The following is a 21,646-nucleotide window of genomic DNA, read 5'->3' as shown; positions in this document are numbered from 1 at the left end:
GACAAACGCTAAACAACAAAAGTACTAAAAACAGCAACTACCTCTTCCCATTAAAAGTCAGCAAATCAATCGCACAAGGAACAAATGAAAATTTAAATCTTTTGGTTCTCGCCAAAGGGACCCTATACCGAGATCCTGAGGGAACTATTTGAAATGAATCAAAAAAGGGATGGCAAATAACAGATGTAATCTGATGGGCTTTCTTTAACACCTGGATTTCATAGAAAAATATCTAGTAAAGGCTATTTACTTGTATAAAATAATGCAAATACCAAATGGGATAAAATATTTTCTGGATTAATAAACAGCAGATGAATGATTGTGATTTACTGAACTGACAGAAGCAAAAGTTATGGTCATGATTAAAATATGATAAGTTATGAAGTCCTGTATTAAACATGTCTTATATTTTTCACTCCCCATGTGTTCGCCCTGGTGAAAAACAACATTTGAACTTTATGTATTCTGCATTTTCTAGGTTATCAGGAAGTCCAAGTGCTTGGATGAAGTTTTGGCTAAAATGGACCCAGTGGCTGCATTGAATCACTTTAAAGCTATAAAGAAATGGAAAGCCAAGCATGAGCATGCTTCACCCAGAGACGGTGCCTTCTTACTCTTCTCCCAGAAGAAGATGAGCAAGCTGAAGGCTCAAGTAGAGGGTCATGAGCTAGTCAATGGGAGAGAAGAGGCCACTTTACAGGTACAAAAGTGTTTGTGGGGCTTTAGTTTACAATGGCTTCCTTTGATGTACTTTATCCGCTTGTCAAGTTGTGTTGTATGGAATACTGTTTCCGGGTCCAAGCCGCTACTCATTTGGATTGAGAAAATATTTATTTATGACCACTTTTTAGGAGGCTGAGCCTCCCGATACAGTTTGATACACCGCTTGGACCCTGAAGCCGATTCATGTGACGTCACACTTAACAAGCGGATAAGTGAAAGATGGTTTCACTTTTCAGAATAATACATTATGATTTAATGCACTAGCATGACCATGAGATTTCATGTTTAGCTCATAGAAAGATGGAGGGCTCTGGATGAGTCTGGCCGGATGAGGTATTCAAAGAAGACTTCTCATTGTCCAGAACCGTGTCTGGGTCTTTACCGGCCAGACATCAGCTTCGGTTCAGTGTCTGAGACATTTGACTCCATTGTTGAGTCTTATCTTAATCAGTTCAACGTCAAGCAGGAATTTCAGGCATCTTCTGAAACCACTGACACAGATAGGTAAGAGCATATGTTGACTTTTTAACATTACGGGATCTGTGTTAAAATATCCATATTAAAATTTCAAACTTCAATGTTTTTACTTTTGAAACTTTGTGGCGTAATAATTGATTTTAAAGGGCACCTAAGGTGAAAAATCTACTTGGACAGACATACCTGTATGTGTAGGTATAGTGTATAGACAGTCATATTGGGGTGATATGAACACACACAATCCTTTTTTTTTTTTTTTTCAATTTAACAACATAAAAACGGTGGACCATTTCATCGTTGCAACTCCACAACAAATGCATCAAGTACTCATTGGTAAAGTTCTTACTGTAGTATTTCTCACAAACGTTGCGTGAGATCTTCTTCCATCATGTCTCTCTGTTGTCTGACGCAGTCAAGAGAGGCACACTGACAGGCACTTAGAAACGGTGGGTGTGAAGGACTAGCCTTAAAGGCGCAGTACACAGAAACCGCTACCTGCTGATCAAAGCTATAAAATAGAAGGTATAATAAAATATTTGATGGGTGTTTTGAGCTAAAACTTTACATACACATTCTGGAGACTCAAAAGACTTGTATTAAATCTGGAAAAAGGGGTAACCTAGGTGCCCTTTAATACAAACAGTGTTTAATGGAAGTTACTTGATAGACTGTAGTACATCTGCTGTAATGATTTTTCCTAACGAAAACTAAGTGCCGCTGTGAGGAAAAAGTCAAATAGAAGGTATTTTCAAAATAACTAGATTTCAGTAATTATAATAAATATAAAATAATTTGTTTTATTTTTACTCTTTTAAATAAGTATAAAGTATTATTATAAACAGAAAAAATTTAGTAACACAATAATATAACTTGTAAAAATGTCAATTTAATCACTATTTACTGACCTTCAGGTTGTTCCAAACCTTTCTTTCAGATTCTGGCTAAAATGAGAATCACAATTTATTTTTTTTTTGTTTAAAATCATGATTTTCTCAGGATTCTCTAGATGTAAAATAAAGGTCAATATGAGTGGGCTTTTATTATTGTTGTTCTCAAACATATGGTAAAAATAAACAATGTTATAAGGCCTAGATCTACTGTAGATGTCCTGTTGGTTAAAATGCTACATTTTGTATAGACTTTGAATTGTGGACTTGAATAGACTTTTTATATTTGTCCTGGTCGTTAATGCACAAAGTGATGACATTAGAATACAGCTATTCATAATTCAGAAGTTGAATTATTATGTTTAAGACATATGCTTGTAATCTGTCATTGACAACATTATTAGACCATTTATTCACTGGTAAAATGAAACCTTTGTCATTATCAGATTCCCTCTTGCATTATATTCAACATTATATAGGCTAGAGTAGTTACACAACACTTTGTGTTCGCTATGAACGAAAAAACATATCAAATGCTTATCATAAGCATAACTAAAATGCGATACAGTCATTTAAATGTGCACACTTTCGGTGTTACTTTCACTGCTCATGTCATGGCTGTCTTCACTTTTTGGGAAAAAACATACATGCAAGTCATACTTCCCACGCGGCTCTCAAACAGTCGTTCTCTGTGCAACAAACTTAAAGTTATTTACAACTTTATTACCTGTTATTCACAGCCTATGCAGGTTCTGTTCACTAAAAGTAGACTTCAGATGCTGGATTAAGATTGTGTTTGAGGGGAGTTGAATCGAGACATTTTAGTGACTTTTCCACATGCAACGTTATGTATTGTAGATAGACCATTATTGACGATACTACCGCTTACAAAGTACAGTGACACCGCCAGTGTTTTGGAGCCATGGTATTGTACCGGTAAACCGTGCAACCCTAATAGGTACTTTTTATAATTTTGCACTGATGTCCCTCACACAAGGGATTAATTAAACAATTTAAATAGTTTAATGTTCCTCAGAGATTCTACTCTTCTTGAACCCGTGAGTTAATATGGATTTTTCAGCTGTACATGAACTGGAAAAGGCTTTTTAAAAGTAATTTTGAGTCACAGTTTTTTGTACGTGTGTTGGCAGGTTGAGAAATCTCCTGCAGCTGAAATGGCAGAGAGCTCTGTGCGACCCTGGAGAGGCTGTGGGTCTGATTGCAGCTCAGAGCATCGGTGAACCATCCACACAAATGACCCTCAACACCTTTCACTTTGCCGGCAGAGGAGAGATGAATGTCACACTGGGTATTCCCAGGTCAGATCTGACTTTAGTCAATAGCAATGCCAGTGATTTCAATAATGTAAATAAAGGGCACATTTCAAAAAGTTTTGAATCGCATCTACTTTGTGGCTAATTGCTCTTTAAATCTATACATTACTTTCTCTTTTTTGTGATCTTTTTCTACATGAAAATTAAACGTAATTGCTTTACTGATTACATGTAGAATTGTTCACAGCAGCATGCTGAAAAAATATCGTCATTGTCTTTTTTTTTTTTTTTTTTTTTTTATGTATTGTTATTGTGACCGTGTGTTTAATATCAATAATTCTACAGATTAAGAGAAATTCTCCTGGTTGCGAGTTCTAACATCAAAACCCCTATGATGAGCATTCCAGTTGTGATGAACAAGAAAGCCTTGAAGCAGGTTAAAACACTGCGGAAGAAGATAACACGAGTCTGCTTATCAGAGGTAAGAACAACTTGTTTATTGTTTACATGTGAGAGAAGGCCGTATTAAACCCTATTTGGACAGGAATTTTTTCTCATGGGGACATCTATAAAAGAAAAATCTCCATAGCTTCTCTGTTCAAGATAATTTTGGGGTGGATGTGTGAGATGGTCATCTTGCAAGCCCAGAACTCATTTACTTGCTCAGTCAGATGCTAGTGTTTATATGTGGGATCTTTAAACGTGGCCCGTGAGATTCACTTTCTTGATTGTGGTATTTTCTTATTGCATATCATGATAAAAGCTTCAGCAATTAATCGCAACATTACAATATTGACCTAAGCTGCATTACTTCAGCAGGTTTAGTAAAAAAAAACTGTGTATTGCTTTATTGTATATTCATGTTCATTGTACATAAACATTTCAAACAATTTAATATTTCAAAAGGATGATGATGTACAATATTAAAACTTTACAATCTCATTTAATTATATAAAATGTGATAATATTATAATAACTACTGTAATCCACTCTGAACTTTTAATCACATTTAAAATCTCATTTAAACACCAATACATTGAAATCAGTGTAAAGTTAGAAATAGGCATATTATAGCTATATGTTCAAGTTAATAAAACAATACAACTCCGGGCTCGACAATAAGGACTGCTCGATGGTCTGTAGCCAATGCGGGCCAGTACTGCCTTGTCACTAAAGTTAGATATGGCTGTGACTGTTTGTCAATTGCGTGCAAATACAGTCTTAGGGTGCTTTTACACCTAGAAGTTTGTTTTGGAACCTGCGTCGTTTGCCCAGTTGGTGTGGTTTGTTTGGCGTATGTGAATCCCGCAATCGAACTCGGATCCGCGCCAAATCAATCAGTCCGAGACCGCCTGAATGAGGTGGTCTCGGCTCGATTGCAACGAACTCTGGTACGGCTCAATTGTAGTGAGAAAGCAAAATGATCCACCAAACTAACGAACCAGGCTATATCACAGTCTATTATGGTTGTCAGGCCAATAGAAAAAATCCTTAGCGTTGAACCCTGCAACTGAATTTTGTTAGTTATAAACTTCATTTAATTTCTTGATTACAATTTTAGAAATTAACATCACCTAAGATTGGTAAATGCTTTTGTAGTTGCCATTACATTATTTTAGTTCAGCTAACTAATGTTAACAAGTGGAGCCTTTCTGTACACAGTTAACTAATAAAAACCCTATAAATAATCACAGAATTTTTTTATGTAGTAGGACAGATTAACATGTGAAAATGTACATCTTCAAGCATTTGGTGCATGAACAACCACTGCCAATATAGCAATCTGAACATTCTTAAAAGACACTCTAAGGGCTCTATTTTAACGATCTAGGCGCAAAGTCTAAAGCACAGAGCGTAAAAACATTAAGGGCCTGTCCAAATCCACTTTTAATATTTTAGGAATGGAAAAACTGCGCTCTGCACCACGGCGCATGGTCTAACAGGGTTGTGCTTATTCTCTTAATGAGTTATGGGTGTGTTTTAAGCATAACGTGCATTAAACTAATCAAGTCTCATCTCCTATTGCCTTTTTTGAGAATCAGTTGCGTCGCACCGTGACACATTTTCTATTCACATGACTTTGTAAGTGAAAAAACAGAACGCTTCACTAGCGAGAACATTTTAAACAGACCATCTGCAGCACGATGATAAAGAACAAGCCTCCTCTTTTCGGCCTCTTTCTCTTTATTTTACTTTTACTCTTTACTTTACTCTCGTAGATAAAGGAACATTGGAAATTCTCTCCACTGAAGACATCATTAGCCTACATATTTAATTTCATTTGTTAAGCGCAAAGATTTGTCTCAAAACTATTTCTACGTTCAGTTCTATTTTCCAGTAAACAAATAAATGAACAATAATAACGAAATGTGGTCAAAAAACTGAGTTATATCCAAACACACGTCCTATTCTTATGTCCCATATGGTAATGCTTGCGTCTCCAAAACCCGAAATCTAAACTTATTTTTATTAAAACAACTATAAATATGCATATAATAAATAATACTGCTAATAATAATAACACTATACAAATGCAAAACGTCATAAATGAACTGAAAAAAGGTGTGGAGGCAGTGGTTTTTTATTTATGTAGAAAATGTATTTTTTTGTAACATTTTAATCCTTTAATTTTTTTATATGCAAAGATATTTGTGTATTGCTGTATATCCTGTGTGTATTAAGCAATGTGTAAGCGTTTGAACCCACATAGGCGCATAACGCGCTCTGCACTGAATGCACCTTACGTGCCAAGAATGCACCTTAACACAACTCTATTTTATACCGGCACGCTTATGAATTAACAAAGTGGTGCAAATGGATTTCAACAACAAGGCGCAAACCGGGAAAATTAGGGTTGCACTGGTCTGAAAATAGCAACTAATCATGCCAAACCCGTCTTGCGCCTTATTGTTATGGGTGTACGATAGGGCCCTAAAAGTTTAAATTAAAAAAATTATTCACAGTATTTTGAAGTGCCTGTGATATTAATATTGTGAATGTTCATTATTATGATATAATGAATTGAATATTGGCATATGTCGAAAACTGGACAAACTTACATGATCGTCATGATAACAGTTACATTGGACCGCAGCAACACTCAGAAAAGACTCAGAAAAGATTTGACCGCTAATCTATAATAACACACATTCCACATGAAATGTTAGCATCCCAGTTGCATTAAAAATATTTTTTTGTGCTTCAATGTTGAGTGCCTTGTAAGTTTAGAGTGTTGTAGGTGAGTAAATGATAGCTGAATTTTCACATTTGGGACACGCTGTACTAAATTTAACAATATTGAGAAAGGAAAGAAGAAATAAAAATCGCTTTTTTTCAAAACATCTACTTGTTCCTACAGGAAAATATTGTCATACATGTGTGGAATAAAATGACGAACTATTGCTTAAAAGAAAAAAAAACTGAACTCACGTGTGCTCTTCTGAATGCAGGTGCTTCATAAAGTAGATGTGATAGAAACTTTCCGAATGCCAAAGAAGGAGACCCTGAAGTCACGAGTCTTCAAAATCACGTTCCACTTCCTGCCACCTGAGCGATACCAGCAAGACAAGCTACTCAACCCCGATGAGATCCTTCACTACATGGAACAAAAGTATGATAAAAAGCATTCAGCCACTAATCATTTTCAGCCGTTTTACTGTAAAAGGTCCTGAGAAGTGCTTTGGAATGTGCCATTTTTATTTGATGTTTGATGTAATAACAGCTGAAACATGAAGAGAGGGTGGGACATAGAATAACTCCTCCCCTTTTTAAAAACAGCCAATTGCAGGGTTTTTTATCACAGCTCTGCCAGTAATGAGTGGTTGAGCTCAAACGCAGCAAATGTGAAGGGTCTTAAACCCTCTGAGGGCCCTGGTCACGCTACCGTGACCAGCATCTGTTTTTTCTTATCAGTACCAAAGACACTCAGATTACTCAGTTGATTTTGGTCTCAAAAATAAGTGTTATATACCGTTAGAATCTGTTAGGTGTCCACTTTTTTTGTGCGCGTTTGCAAAATAAGAAAAATAAACAGTGAGCGCATTCTTTCTTTTGTCTCTTTTGCAAACTGTTTTTAGAAACGCGGCACTAAAATGAAATGAAACTTTGCGAAAACGAAACACACAGACATGACACATACTGTTCATGACACTATTAGTTCCCTGTTTATTTTTTCTCCGATTTCTGTTTAACAGATTGAAGATTTTTTTAACACATTTTTAAACATAATAGTTTTAATAACTCATTTCTAATAAGTAATTTATTTTATCTTTACCATGGTGACAGTAAATAATATTTGACTAGATATTTTTCAAGACTTCTATACAGCTTAAAGTAACATTTAAAGGCTTAACTAGGTTAATTAGGTTAACTAGGCAGGTTAGGGTAATTAGGCAAGTTATTGTATAACAATGTTTTGTTCTGTAGACTATTGAAAACAAAAATTTAAAAACAGCTTTTATTATAGCCGAAATAAAACAAATAAGACTTTCTCCAGAAGAAAAAATATTATCAGACATACAGTAAAAATTTCTTTGCTCTGTTAAACATCATTTGGGGAAATATTTAAAAAAATAAAAAAATTGAAAGGGGGGCTAATAATTCTGACTTCAACTGTATATCTATAGAGAACTTGAAGTGTCTACTTTTAAATGCAACAAGTGCATGTTGAAAATTGATAAAGTAATCTGTATGAAACCAACACTATGTCTAGTTTCTCAGTCTGAGCTCATTGTTTTTAATGCAACCACGGCAACAGGGCTTTATTACAATCGTCCAAACGTAAACTGTGGTCAGAACAAACCGCTAAATCTCTACAAATACACGAGACATACATACATAAAGCTTGGAAGGTACTCTTTTCAACTCATTTTGAAAACAATTGTTGTCTCACTTTATTCAGAACGTAATGCATGTTATACGTGTTATTTTTTTATTTGATTATTGTTTTATTTTATCATAGTTCAACCAGTCAAAGTTTGGAAAGAGTTAGCTAAGGCTGCAATTCTTTGGCCAATATATATAGATCTTTATTATTTTGATTGAAGGTAATTGTTTTCCATGTTTAAGATATTATTTATTCTTGTGTTTAAAGCTTTTGTCATTTCGTTACTTCAGTGTCTCAGAGACTCATTCAGAAATTATTATTAAATGCTGGGTTAATGCCCAAAGTTTTTATTACAACAGTTTTGCAAACATGTTTTATACCATTTCAAATATACATGTTTGTGCATGCTGTATAAGTGGACATACATCGTTTACCCATAGAGTTTACATGGTCACAATACAGCATGGTCAAGTAATACAACATGCATTTGGTTTGAGCTAGCTTTACAATGCCCTTGATGGTGAACATTAGCCAGTGAGGGAGTGTCTTTTGTCTCTCCAGGTGTGAATTGTTCATCACCATTGTCACTCATACGCATACAGCTGAGATTACCCAAAATGGACGTTACAAAATGTTAATCATTGTAATGACTTTTTCAATGAGAGAACAAAATAATCATAATCATGAAGTAAATATTCTAGCCTACAAGACTCGTTACTCAAAAGTCTTATTCAGGCCTATTCAGTGTGTTTTTGGGCCTTATTTCAGCATTTTTTTCCTTCTAAACCCTACTAACCATGCATAATTGTATTTTTTTAAGAAAACGCAAACATGTACATCAATAATTCTCACATATTATTGTAGCACAGTTTGTGCTGAATACAAAAAAAATTATGTTGGCCAATACTTTGTAATAAGTAGCTAAAATTAGCACAAATGTCAGTGCATGCCAAAACATCTAAGGGGGCCCAAAATAACCTCAGACCCCAGAAGGTTAAGGAGGCAAGAGATGTCAGATACTATAGAGCATTTGATTGATCAGAATTTTATGAGAAAATAAAGTTTTTATGTGACTCATAAAAAAGGTCACTCATTTAGGTGGAAGCTTTATATCAGTTTTATAATTTCTAAACGTGATTTTTCTAGCACACTAGCTCGTACATATCCTTAAAACTATACTAACATCTAAAAAACATTACTTTCACAGGACCTTTAAGTGCAGGCTTTTTCACAGGCTTACTGTATGTTACAGGTTCTTCCGCATGCTGTTGGAGGCCATTAAGAAGCTGAGTGCGAAATTGGCTGCTATCAGTTTGGTGGAAACTCGTAGAGCCACCGTGACTGATAATGATCAAGATACCACTGATGGCGCCGCAGACAGAGAGGTAAACTCTCACAACAGATCACACATGTTCTGCAATGGCATAAATGGGTAGAGACTGTAACATGCTTGACTTTTCCACAGGGCGATGGAGGGGAGGATGCAGAAAACGAGAGGATTGTGGATGATGAGGCTAATGAAGGTGATGCTGATGCCACAGATTCCAAGAGAAAAGAAAAGCAAGAAGAGGAGGTATCAGAATTCTGCCCCTTTTCTTAAAGAGACGGAAATGTTTTAATTTTCTCTACCTCAAGTGTTTACAACCATTGACTTCCATAGTAGGAAAATAGACGAACCAGCTGATCGAAGTGACTTTAAACTCTCCAGTGTACCTGTGTTTAAACTCCGTAAACAGTGGTGAGTTTGGTGAACTGATGACCTTCATGGCCAATCACAGTCATTTCTGTTGTGTACATGAACACAATAGCAAATCAGCTGTGTTTAAGGACAGGCTCATCTGAGCTCAAATGTTCGTGGGAACATTTTTAAAATTTCAGTACTGATTGGTATCGAATTCCAGTATCGTGACAATACTACTGTTTTCCATAATATTTGTTTTTCCTACTATGGATGTCAATGGTTACCAGTTGTTCAGAATATATTTTTTGGTTTTGAACAGAAAAAAAGAAACTTATAAAGGTTTTAAACCATTTAAGGTTCAGTAAATGGTGAGGAGATGTAAATTTCAGTGTTATACAGTTTAATCCTTCTATATTTTATTTCAGACCATGTACATTTTATAGCACAAGAGCAAGTAAAGTCGTATTTTCTATGCTGTGATTCCTCAGGTAGACTATGAGAGCGAGGAGGGAGAGGAGGGCAGTGATCAGGAGCAGGAGGAAGTGGCTGAGGAACAGGAGGAGTCTCAGGAGGTCTCTGAGGAAGGGTCTGCTGAGAGCCAACAGAGAATTAACTCTGAACAGCCGAAGGGAAGCTCACAGGGCTCAATGAGGATCAACTCTGTGCTGCAGTTAAGCGCTTCCATTGAGAACTACAAATATGACACCAAAAAAGGACTGTGGTGTGAGGTGCGTATAAATAAATTGATCTTCATTCAGGGTCATTGTTGTTATTGAAAAATTTCACAGTCTTTGGGAGTGCATTGGACGGATTTGTAATAATTTTTTTAATACTGTAGTCTTCCAGTATCAATTAGTGATGATATTTAGTATCAGTGTTTACCAGACCAGCAGTGTTGGGGAAAGTTACTTTTGAAAGTAACGCATTACAATATTGAGTTACTCCCCAAAAAAAGTAACTAGAGTTATAGTTACGTTTTATGGAATGTAATGTGTTACCTTACTTTTATGTTACTTTTGCATTACTTTTCATTACCTGCCTGAGGCTTGATCTCTTTCAGAACTTTTTTTTTCTTTTTTTTAATAAAGGAGCTCTGCGATTAACAACGCACTGTATAAACTTTACCTATTTACCTTTAAAAACACATAAAATATATTTTAGAATAATGTTATCTGAGAGCTTCCTAAGCCTAGAGCTATAACTGCCATATAAACTGATTTTTGAAAGTTTAAAGCAATGTGTTGCTACTCTTGTATTTTTTGCCATAAGTGAAATCGTTGAGACAATCCCCTTTTCTTCGATGTGTTCAAAATAATGAACACATTCTCTCATTGACTCATTGCGTCATTCAATGTGACTTCTTTCATTTTAATTCAGCAATTTATTCTTTATAAGCTAATTAATTAAACTAAAAAGTAACTTGCATTACATTTTCATAAAAGTAACTAAAATATTATTAATTTACTCATTACTTGGAAAAATAATATTACTATGTTACTCGCGTTTCTTGTAATGCGTTACTCCCAACACTGCAGACCAGTACCAAAAATCATGGTACATGTTTGAAAAAGTCCAGTATATTTGTCAAATTATTATATAATTTGATAATTGTGTCATTTAAGTGTCTCAATGTTTTCTCAAATGGTAATATTAATAGACATATGTAAAATTAGTTATTTTTTCCTTAATAAATAATAAATACTTTTTTTCAGATTCAGTTATTGCTGTAATATTTTTGACTTGCAGAATAGTTTGTGTGAAACATTATACGTTATGTTTTTGATTGAAAGTGCAACACTAATTTTAATTGATCCATAATTTGCATCATAATAATAATAATAATAATAATACTAATAATAATAATACATTTTATTTATAATGCACCTTTCTCAGGGTGCTTTCACACCTTTGGATCGATTCTCTTGTTCCGAAACAGGGATTAAAATTTTTACGCTTTGCTCTTTGCTCTCGGTGCGGTTCGCTTAAAACGGCAACATTTCTAAACAGACCAAAATAGCTAAAACAAGTCGCATGCGAGTAAAATCTCCTCACATTGGTCAGAGTTTCAGGGCTCAGAGTTCCACTCTATGACTATGAGTAATTAGATATTATAATCGAAAAGCTGTGCTTTAATTTTGAATGGTGACACCTATATACATCGTCACCAGATATAAATCAGAGGTAAGACTTTCTCATACACAGCTGTTGGCTAGAATTATGCATTATAGGCTTTACATTATAGAGAGACATAACAGATAAACCAATACTGCTGTTCGGTCAATTTTCCTTACGGATAAACAGCTCTCTCAATTAGTTCAGCATGCTTTCACTTTCGTATTTGACATGAAACGCACATTTACCGGTAGGAATAACATCCCGCCCTACTCATAATTCTCTCTTCATATAGCCATTTATATGCCTATTACATGTCCATAATACACTTTGATTTAGCCTGGTTCGGATTGTATTGTTTCTCACTACAATCGATCCGCTCCAGAGTTCGTTTCAATCGAGCCGAGACCACCTCATTCAGGCAATCAGACTCAAAGCGCTTACAAAAGCATCAAATCCACAATAAAGAAACATAAAATACCAAAACACAGATAGATTTTAAAAAAGGCTAGACCTCATAATGTTATGACCTACAGTTAGTTCATTTTACATAACTGTAATTTGCAAATATGTCCATGTTTTAACCATATTCAACATTAAATGCATTTGCCATGTACAGTTTGAATTAAAAAATCTGGAGTTAATGATTTTTATTTAAATTGACCTGCCTAATAAAATTTAGTCCAACAATGATCTTCTGAAGCAGGGCTGCACAATATATCTTTTTCAGCATCAATATCGCAGTGTGATAAATCGCAATAGTCACATCGTTAGCATACGAAATGTTGAGTCTGGATTGTAATTGATCATTTCGCAAGTGTTTTTTGAGGTCTGTGACTGTGTGATGGTTTTAAACGCATTAAGGCCTAAGAAATTGTACCTTTTGTAACTTTGACAAATTAGTAATTATAAAATCTATTGAATTGTTTATAAAACGAAGAATATGCAGTATTATTTTACTTTTGATTATTCAATTACTGTACACCTGAATAAAGTTCGACTCCTCGAAAAACAATACAACGCTATCTGTGCTTGTTGATTTTCTTATATTTTATGCATATACACTCTCCTTCAGAATTATCCCAAGAAATCAAATTTTTTAAATTCTTTCTAAACAGCTATTCAACTTATCTAGTGAAATTGTTTTCATATCGCAGAATAAAAAAATATTGCAACGGTAGATTTAAAAAAAAAAAAAAATTCATTTATGCAGCCCTACTAGGAAGTGACTAAAACAACAGTTTAATACTTTTATTATATTATTTAAAAACCCATGTGAAAATATCAAGGTTTCCACAAAAATAATAAGCACACATGAAGCCATTTTCAGCATTGATAATCATTTCTTGAGGATCAAAGCAGCACATTACACTAAAGACTAAAAAACCCCCATCACAGTAAAAGATTGCATTCTAAAATACAATACTTTATTATTATTTATTATGTATTACTTAACTTTATTATGTTTTGTGTATTAAATGCTTGCTAACAATTCTTTAAAAGCTAGCTAATGCAGTGCGTGACCACGTTGGCCATAAGCCAAGACGTTAATACAAAAGTTGTATAAATGACTGTAATAGACACTGAGGTATTTGCATTATTTCAGATTGTAGCTATATATAATGTATGTATATTTATGAGTGCATATTGATTATCTGTGTGTCATTTGTGATGGTGTCCATATTAGTCAAGTTAGCAAACAGAAATCAAAGATAAGTATCAGTAGTTCTCAACCATTGATGGCTGTTCTCTAGTTTACTAGTTGAAGTGTGTTCCTATCCATAATGCTTTGCTGTGTCTGTTTCACAGTTGACCCTGGTCATGCCGATCACTAAAGTGCACTTTGACCTCACGTCAGTGGTGGTGAAACAGGCTCAGGACGCTGTCATCATGGAGACCAAGGGCATCACGCGCTGTTTGTTAAATGAAGTGACCAGAAAGGACGGAAGTAAAGAGATGATGCTCAACACAGAAGGCATCAACATTCATGAGATGTTCAAACATGCTGATGTAAGTCAAATATATATATATATATGCACACACACACACACACACACACACACACACACACACACACTACCGGTCTAAGGTTTGGGGTCAATAAATGTTTTAAATAAGCTTCTCCTGCTCACCAATGCTGCATTTATTTAATCAAAAATACAGTACAAATTGTAAAATTGTGAAATGTTATTGCACTATAAAATAACTGTTCCAAAACAGTTTAATAATTTATTTTATAATTTATTCCAGTGATTTTAAAGATGAATTTTCAGCTTCATTACTCCAGTCTTTAGAATCACATGATCCTTCAGAAATCACTCTAATATAAATTATTACTATTATTATTATTAATATTATTATTAATGGTAATAGTAATAAAAGTAATAATGACTGGAGTAATAGTTTCATTTGAAACTACATACAATACGAAAGTAGTTATTTAAAATTGTGGTAAATATTAAACTGACCCATAAAAAAACTGACCCAAACTTTTGTGCGGTAGTGTATATTAATTTATTTTGTTTATTTGAATAAAGAGCCATTAGTTGCTGATGTGGCAATAAATGAACCAATTTTTGTTTATTAAACCATTTATGATTGAAATGTATTGTGCATGTACACTGTCGGTATTTGTTATCATTATTATTCATCTTTTTTGAAGCTCTCTCTTCACCAATGCTGCACTGATTAAAAAAACACAATACCCAATAATAATGTCACATACCATTGTTTAAAATGGCATTTTCTCCTATTACTCCAGTCTTCAGTGTTGCTGGATCCCAGTGCTTAGTTTGTAACTTAATAATTCCCGGAACAAAACTAAGCAATAAAAGTTACCGTGACAACATCAACACGATTTCAGTTTTCTCGGAACATGACGTCATTAAACGGTGATAGTGCCAAAAAAAGAGCATCACATTTAAGTCTTCAATTATTTTGTGCCAAATAACGTTACAGGTCAGTCATGGATGATAAAACATGTAGCTACAAACATAAATCGTATGAACAATCACTATTCAGTTCATTTCACTATTATGTGTCAAGTGAAAAAAAATTCAATGACTCACTCATCTTGTTGTCTTATATTCAAGAAGAGCCAACAGTTACTTCTTTCGTCATGTTTTATTTCTGACTTCAGAAGATCGCTTTTTTTCTTCTGTCTCCCGCTATCCTGATCCATTCACGCAGTTTCATCTTTTCAAGATCTCTTTTGATCAGGCTCATCATCAGATTTACTCATGGTTTTAAAAAATAAACATATGTGTGACTGCCTCTTTGCTATTTTAAAAATACAAGTATTATTCATGTAGGCCACTATCCCATTATTTATTTTCGCTGCTCACTGTGCACAAAAACAAATCAATCACCAACCAATTAGAGCGATAGTAAATATAAGAAAGCCGATCGGCTTAAAATATAATTGAAGGCCAATAGTTAAACATGAATATCTGACATTTTCCGGAACCGGCTCAAATTAAGCACTGCTGGATCCTTAAGAAATCATTATATTTGCTGTTCTATTCTAATAATTTATTATAGGTACTCTATTATTAATGATTCTCAAAATAATCAACATTGAAAATATTTTTTCCCCTGTATTATAGTTTTATGAAGAGAAGCCTCAAAATAACAGTATTTGTAGAATATTTTCCTTATTTTCTCTTATTTTCTCTTGAAAAAAATTGTGTCCTTCAAGAATAAAAGAAAATACATTTCAAGGATACAGCTTTTTGAATTGTGCATCACAATTTTTACATTTTAAACATGATTTTTTTTTTTTTGTAAATTATTAATGATACCAACATTTTGACCGCCAGTGTATGCAGTAAGTTACATTTAATACTATCATTGTAGCTGTCCATAAAATAAACTTATAATTTATGTTGCTTTAGATCCTGGACTTGAAGAGGTTATACTCCAACGAGGTTCATGCCATGGCCAGCACATATGGTATTGAGGTGGCCCTCAGAGTCATCGAGAAGGAGATTAAAGATGTGTTTGCTGTATACGGTAGGTAATAACATAACAATGGATTGTTTGGCACCTGATTGAGTGTTTGACTGGAGATCTGACTGCGGTGTTTCTCCTCAGGTATTGAAGTGGATCCTCGTCATCTGTCTCTAGTGGCCGATTACATGTGTTTCGAGGGAGTGTACAAGCCTCTCAATCGTTTCGGCATTCAGTCCAACAGCTCCCCACTGCAACAGATGACCTTTGAGACCAGTTTCAAGTTCCTGAAGCAAGCCACGATGTTAGGTACAATACGCTTTCATCAAATAATATTGTGTGGTGATATTGTGAAATGATATTGTTCAGAGGTATCATTTTTCACTGCTTTTCTCTCTCTCTCTCTCTCTCTCTCTCTCTCTCTCTTGTTTAGGATCTTATGATAAACTCAGTTCGCCCTCAGCTTGTTTGGTTGTAGGAAAAGTTGTGAAAGGAGGAACTGGACTCTTTGATCTGAAACAACCATTACAGTAATGGATTTGGAATGAGGAATTTAATTGCTCACTGCTAAGTAGTTTACCGTTGGACATTTGGATGATAAAGAAGCATGTTTTCTGTTTATAACATCAATAAATATTTTATCATTTGTTTTCTCTTCGTTGTTCTGTTATTGTTGTTGTCACCACAGCCATGTCACCCTGCAGCCCAGGACCTGTTACTCACGGAAGCTGAGCAGGGCTGAGCCTGTTCAGTACATGGTTGGGAGACCACATGGGAAAATTAGGTTGCTGTTGGAAGTGGTGTTAGTGAGGCCAGCAGGTGGTGCTCAACCTGTGGTCTGTGCGAGTCCTAATGCCCCAGTATAGTGAAGGGGACGCTACACTGTCAGAGAGCGCCGTCTTTCGGATGAGACGTTAAACAGAGATCCTGACACTCTGTGGTCATTAAAAATCTCATGGCACTTCTCGTAGGGCTGTAACCTCGGTGTCCTATCTAAATACCTTCCATTGGCCTATACCCATCATGGCCTACCAGTCATTCCATCCACTGAATTGGCTGTATCGCTGTCACTCCACTCCACCAATAGCTGGCGCACTGGTGTCCTTGTCCTGTGGCTGCCGTTGCATCATTCAAGTGGATGCTGTACACACGTGGTGATGCAGATTTGTACCTCGCTTAAATGATCTAGGATGATTTGGCAGATCCTGGATCTTTTAATCTTGATTACTGATCTCTGGCTAATTTGGTTCTTAAAACAAGTTCGCGAATCAGATTAAAATGACTGGATGAACTGATCTGAGATTGCTGCTTGTTTTGTTAAGGACAGATCTTTCGATCCTCGAAATTATGATCAGCAATGCAATGATTGGCTGATGGCACAACAGCATAATGACATCATCTGATTAATATTCAATTATCCATTCTTTCATCAAATTACCCAGAAATCACAAAAACAAACACAAAAAAATCAACAACTTCTATTTATTGTAGGAAAGGTATGCTTCAGCCCTCGGGCTCTGAAAACACTCAACATCACTTGAATACGCCCCTCCCACTGATTAGCATAGGCTTTGCATACAGGTTGAAGTTGAAAATGTAAACTGAAATAAAAATGTCAATAAAAGGAAAACTTGAATTTGAATTGTCACTATTATAGGGTGAACATTAATAACAAGCTTTGTAAAAGTTGTTTGCATTAATTTTTTTAGTTTGGCTTTTCATTTTAATAATGGCAGTCTTGATGCGGAAATGCAGTAATAATGAAATGTTAAATCGGCAACTTCATTTTATTTATCAATTTGACAGGGACGGTGTGTTGTCACAGTGAAAATGAAAATTAAATCTTTTCATTTCCCTTTCAATTTTGGCAGAAATCAGCAGAAATTGCCTTCCATATGCAGTAGCCTATTTCATGTAATTTAATGCAATTATATCTGAAGTAACTTCAAAATTACAGCCAATTCCCCACTTTTTCAAGTGAAAAGTTAAACATCACACATCATTTATTTTTTTGTTATTATATTTGCGCAGCTATGCTTTCCCACACTAACCATCTGTTTCGCCGATGCAGTGGTGTTTTTTTTTGTTTTGTTTAGTTTTTTTTTTTAATATATGGTCATATTTGCTATAACTTTGCATGAGCACATTTCATCTGGAGAAAGAAATGCTGGTCTCTTTTATTTGTTTGTTTTTTCCCCCCAGATGTTGCCATGGTGACTCGTAATATATGCGCTCTTTTGATGATGCTTTTTTATAGTCGTGGTGTGCGCGCTTCAGATCTGCTATTCTGAAACCCAAAACTCGAAGTTTTGAATCTCTCGGTTAATTAACTCTGAGTTCAAGTTTAAACTCCAAGTTGGTTGAACCTCTTTACTGTAACGGGCCCCAGGACAAATTTAAAGTCAAGGCCACCATAACTATAACAACAATCAGATTGTTCAATAACCAGACAATAACAATAACAACAGCCTATTCATATTAACCTTTATTTTACATCTGAAGAATTGTGAGGAATATCGTAATTTTTATTCTAAAAGAAAAGCTTGATTCACATTTTATTCAGAATTATGTAGCCCACAATAGTGTAGCTATTTGGGTACTTCAGTTTCGTAAATCCATCATTGTTTTGTCTTGTTTGATTGAGCGTTTTTGTGCTTTGAATTATGTGTTGCGGAATTGGTATAGATATATGTATGAAACATTTTAATTCAATTCAAATAATCCGAAGTCCCCGTCATTAGCTGTTTCCATCCAAAAATACGAATGAACTTTATGCGCAAAACTGGATTATCGCATTAAAGACGTGCGAATAAAGCAGCGTTTCCATCCAACGAGTCAAAGTAAACAAAATCGTCAATTCCTGATTAACTGGCGCCAAATATCAACAGTAAAAATTGAATTTACTGCGGTAGGAGAAGCTGCGTCAATCTTTCTTCATTTAATAAATGACGGCAATAAATGAAGGCAATCCGAGTAAGGTGAAGCAGCAGGCCCGCAGACCCACCTGCACGCTCAGACCTGCACGCACAGACCTGCACTTCCAGACCTATCGTTTTCTCAGACAGTGCCACCTGCTGTTGGTTTAGGTGAAACAGCAGGTACGGAACTGCACGCTCAGACAAGCACTTCAGCAAATAGCAACATCAGACACGCCAGTAAGGGTATTGATTTGTTAAAGCGATTCCTGAAAATTACCAGGTTTTATGGCATAAATCAATGTGGTGTAAAATATTACACTAACAAACAATTGTTTCAGTGTTTTATTTGATCAAAATTTGTGTCAAAAGAGCATTATTTTACGACATTTACAGCTTGCTCTGATTTTTGGTGTTATTGTACCATTCTGGGACAATTTTCTTGCATGTTTTCTGGCAAAATAAAAAATGTTAAAGTAAAATGTATGATATATAACAAAATTATTATTTGAAAGATATTTAGTGCTATGTAGGTCTACAGTACATATTACTGTATTATCGATCTGAAAGTGCTACCAAAGACAATAACAGTAAAACAGTAACACTATCAATCATTAATACGTTCTGTAATAATAACAAATAAGTTTTTTGGAAATCAAAATAGTTAATCTGCATAGAATTTACAATATGAGCTCTCTTAGGTCAAAGCAATAATAATTTGCTTGTGAATTTTTTCCCAGATAGATATTACAATTCAGAAAGGATGGTCTCTGCCAACACCAACACAGTGCACCAAAGGCTGAAGATATTTCCAATTTTTTGCCCGAGAAATGAAAAATCTCCCCAACAAGAATGTAAAGTATTTATTTTATTTGATGTTATTTTCTACGTAAAAACATTATTATTAATCCAATTATTATGTTTCACCATTTTTCTCTGCATTGTTTACAGCTTGATGATTTGTAGGACCTCATGATAAAGTACACAAAAATAAAGTTTGTTGTGAGAAAATTACCCAGAGTAATATAATTTATTGTATGTGAATAAATTTATTGTATATGAAGATAATATTAATTCCCTCAATACGAAACTGATAAATGATAAAAAAAAAACAAATGTCCGAAAATATTGAAGTAACTTAACAATATCTATTTACAAATACAATTAAAAAAATACAACAGAATTAATGCATTAATCAAAATCTAGTATGTTTAATATTTTATATAATAATGTATTCAATCATAGCGTTATATTTTATAGTAGAAAAATAGTTTAAGTTACAATTTATAAGCAGCTGAATTCAGGTTAGTCTATATTTCAGACAGCAAGTGGCACTGTTAAGGTCTGGAAGTGCAGGTGCAGGTCTAGCCGTCTGAGCGTGTGGTTGGGTCTCCGGGCCTGCAGCTTCATAATATTGGGCAATCCTGACACGCAGTGAACGCGCGGTGGCATTTGAAGGTGTCAGACGCTCTTGATTCTAGAGGTCATTAATAAAATAATATTAATAATGGTAAGGTGTTTTAGAATGACCAAAACAACAGTTCAGATGTTTTACAGTGTGCTCAGCCTGCTAGTTTGTCCATTTACGCACATATTAATCATCACATGATCTCTTATCACAAAATCACATGACTTTTTTAATGCGCATACTGAAATTTGTGCGGTAAAAGTGTTTCCATCGTAGTTTATGCGCATCTTTTCTTATCGAATAAAAAGTTTATCCTACTCAGTTATGCGCATAAGTTTTTTATGCGCATTTTCAAAATTTATGCGCATCTTGACGTTTCCATCAACCGTTTTTTTATGTGCATATGCAAAATGCACATAAAAATGGGTGGATAGAAACATAGCTATTGTAGACTGCAGTAATTCTTTTTTACGGAAATTAGTCACTTTTTACCCAATTAATTGGGAAGCGCCATGGCTAATGAAGTTTTTGGCAAGCTACTGTTTGGGACTAAAGTTGCCCACTTTTATTAGGAGTAAACTTTTAGTAGAGTCTATTTTAATGTGTCAAACAACTGATGTAAAACAGTAAAATATTCCAACACACAGCAGAGCTTCTACTTCACAGTGGTTTGAAGGAAAGTGACAAAGTATGAAGATTTGACATGACGTTGAGTGTTTTAGGGGTCGTGCTATGATAATAGTTTTGGAGGCGTAAAAAAAAGCTCTTTTCATCTGTGACACAAATCTAGTTTCCTGACTCGATTTTATTTTGCGCATGTGTGCTCTTCACAGTTTGAAGGAGGTGTTTTGCAGCAAAAGGGAGCCTGACAAAACTCCTGAGGGGTGTGTGAACCATCAGTACACTCCTGATGCGTTATCATTGTGTGCTCCTGCTTCAATAATAATGTGTGTGTGTATGCACAGAGGGTCTGAGAGATCTGCTGGAGATCGTGAGACTGATTGCTGCAAAGACCCCAGTGACAGACAAGTCTCCGCATGGATCCAGTGGGCTGGTCTGACGACTGAATTGATTGAATTGAAATGATTGAATTGCCTCTTGTTACGGTTATGAAATAGTTTGATAACAAGTAGGAAATGTTCATGGGCCAATGACATCACCACATTGAAATGGTCTATATTGACATTTCCCTGCTGAAAAATCCAGCTTAAACCAGCCTAGGCTGGTTGGCTGGTTTTAGCTGGTCGACCAGGCTGGTTTTAGAGGGGTTTTGGCCACTTCCAGGCTGGTTTCCAGCCATTTCCAGCCTGGTCTTAGCTGGTCAGGCTGGGAGACGACCAGCTAAAACCAGCTTGACCAGCCTAGTCAGGCGGGGAGCCCAGCCTAAACCAGCTAT

The 21,646-nt window shown here is 35.2% G+C and overlaps 1 protein-coding gene across 1 annotated transcript in view; it reads left to right on the top strand.

Moving 5' to 3' along the window:
* polr1a (RNA polymerase I subunit A) overlaps positions 1 to 16,574 on the top strand; it is a 43,849-nt gene extending 27,275 nt beyond the window's left edge. Inside the window, exons 23-34 of the mRNA XM_056472064.1 lie at positions 479 to 700; positions 1,013 to 1,227; positions 3,239 to 3,406; positions 3,707 to 3,842; positions 6,811 to 6,971; positions 9,439 to 9,571; positions 9,652 to 9,759; positions 10,356 to 10,595; positions 13,789 to 13,989; positions 15,873 to 15,990; positions 16,072 to 16,236; positions 16,361 to 16,574. Of these exons, the coding sequence (XP_056328039.1) occupies positions 479 to 700; positions 1,013 to 1,227; positions 3,239 to 3,406; positions 3,707 to 3,842; positions 6,811 to 6,971; positions 9,439 to 9,571; positions 9,652 to 9,759; positions 10,356 to 10,595; positions 13,789 to 13,989; positions 15,873 to 15,990; positions 16,072 to 16,236; positions 16,361 to 16,461 (1,968 nt within the window). The 3' untranslated portion in view covers positions 16,462 to 16,574. The remainder of the gene's footprint in view (positions 1 to 478; positions 701 to 1,012; positions 1,228 to 3,238; positions 3,407 to 3,706; positions 3,843 to 6,810; positions 6,972 to 9,438; positions 9,572 to 9,651; positions 9,760 to 10,355; positions 10,596 to 13,788; positions 13,990 to 15,872; positions 15,991 to 16,071; positions 16,237 to 16,360) is intronic.
* Positions 16,575 to 21,646: the final 5,072 nt, after the last annotated feature.

The sequence above is a fragment of the Danio aesculapii genome, chromosome 14 (genome assembly GCF_903798145.1).
Source record: "Danio aesculapii chromosome 14, fDanAes4.1, whole genome shotgun sequence".
Taxonomy (NCBI): domain Eukaryota; kingdom Metazoa; phylum Chordata; class Actinopteri; order Cypriniformes; family Danionidae; genus Danio; species Danio aesculapii.
This window is presented reverse-complemented; position numbering and strand designations above follow the sequence as displayed.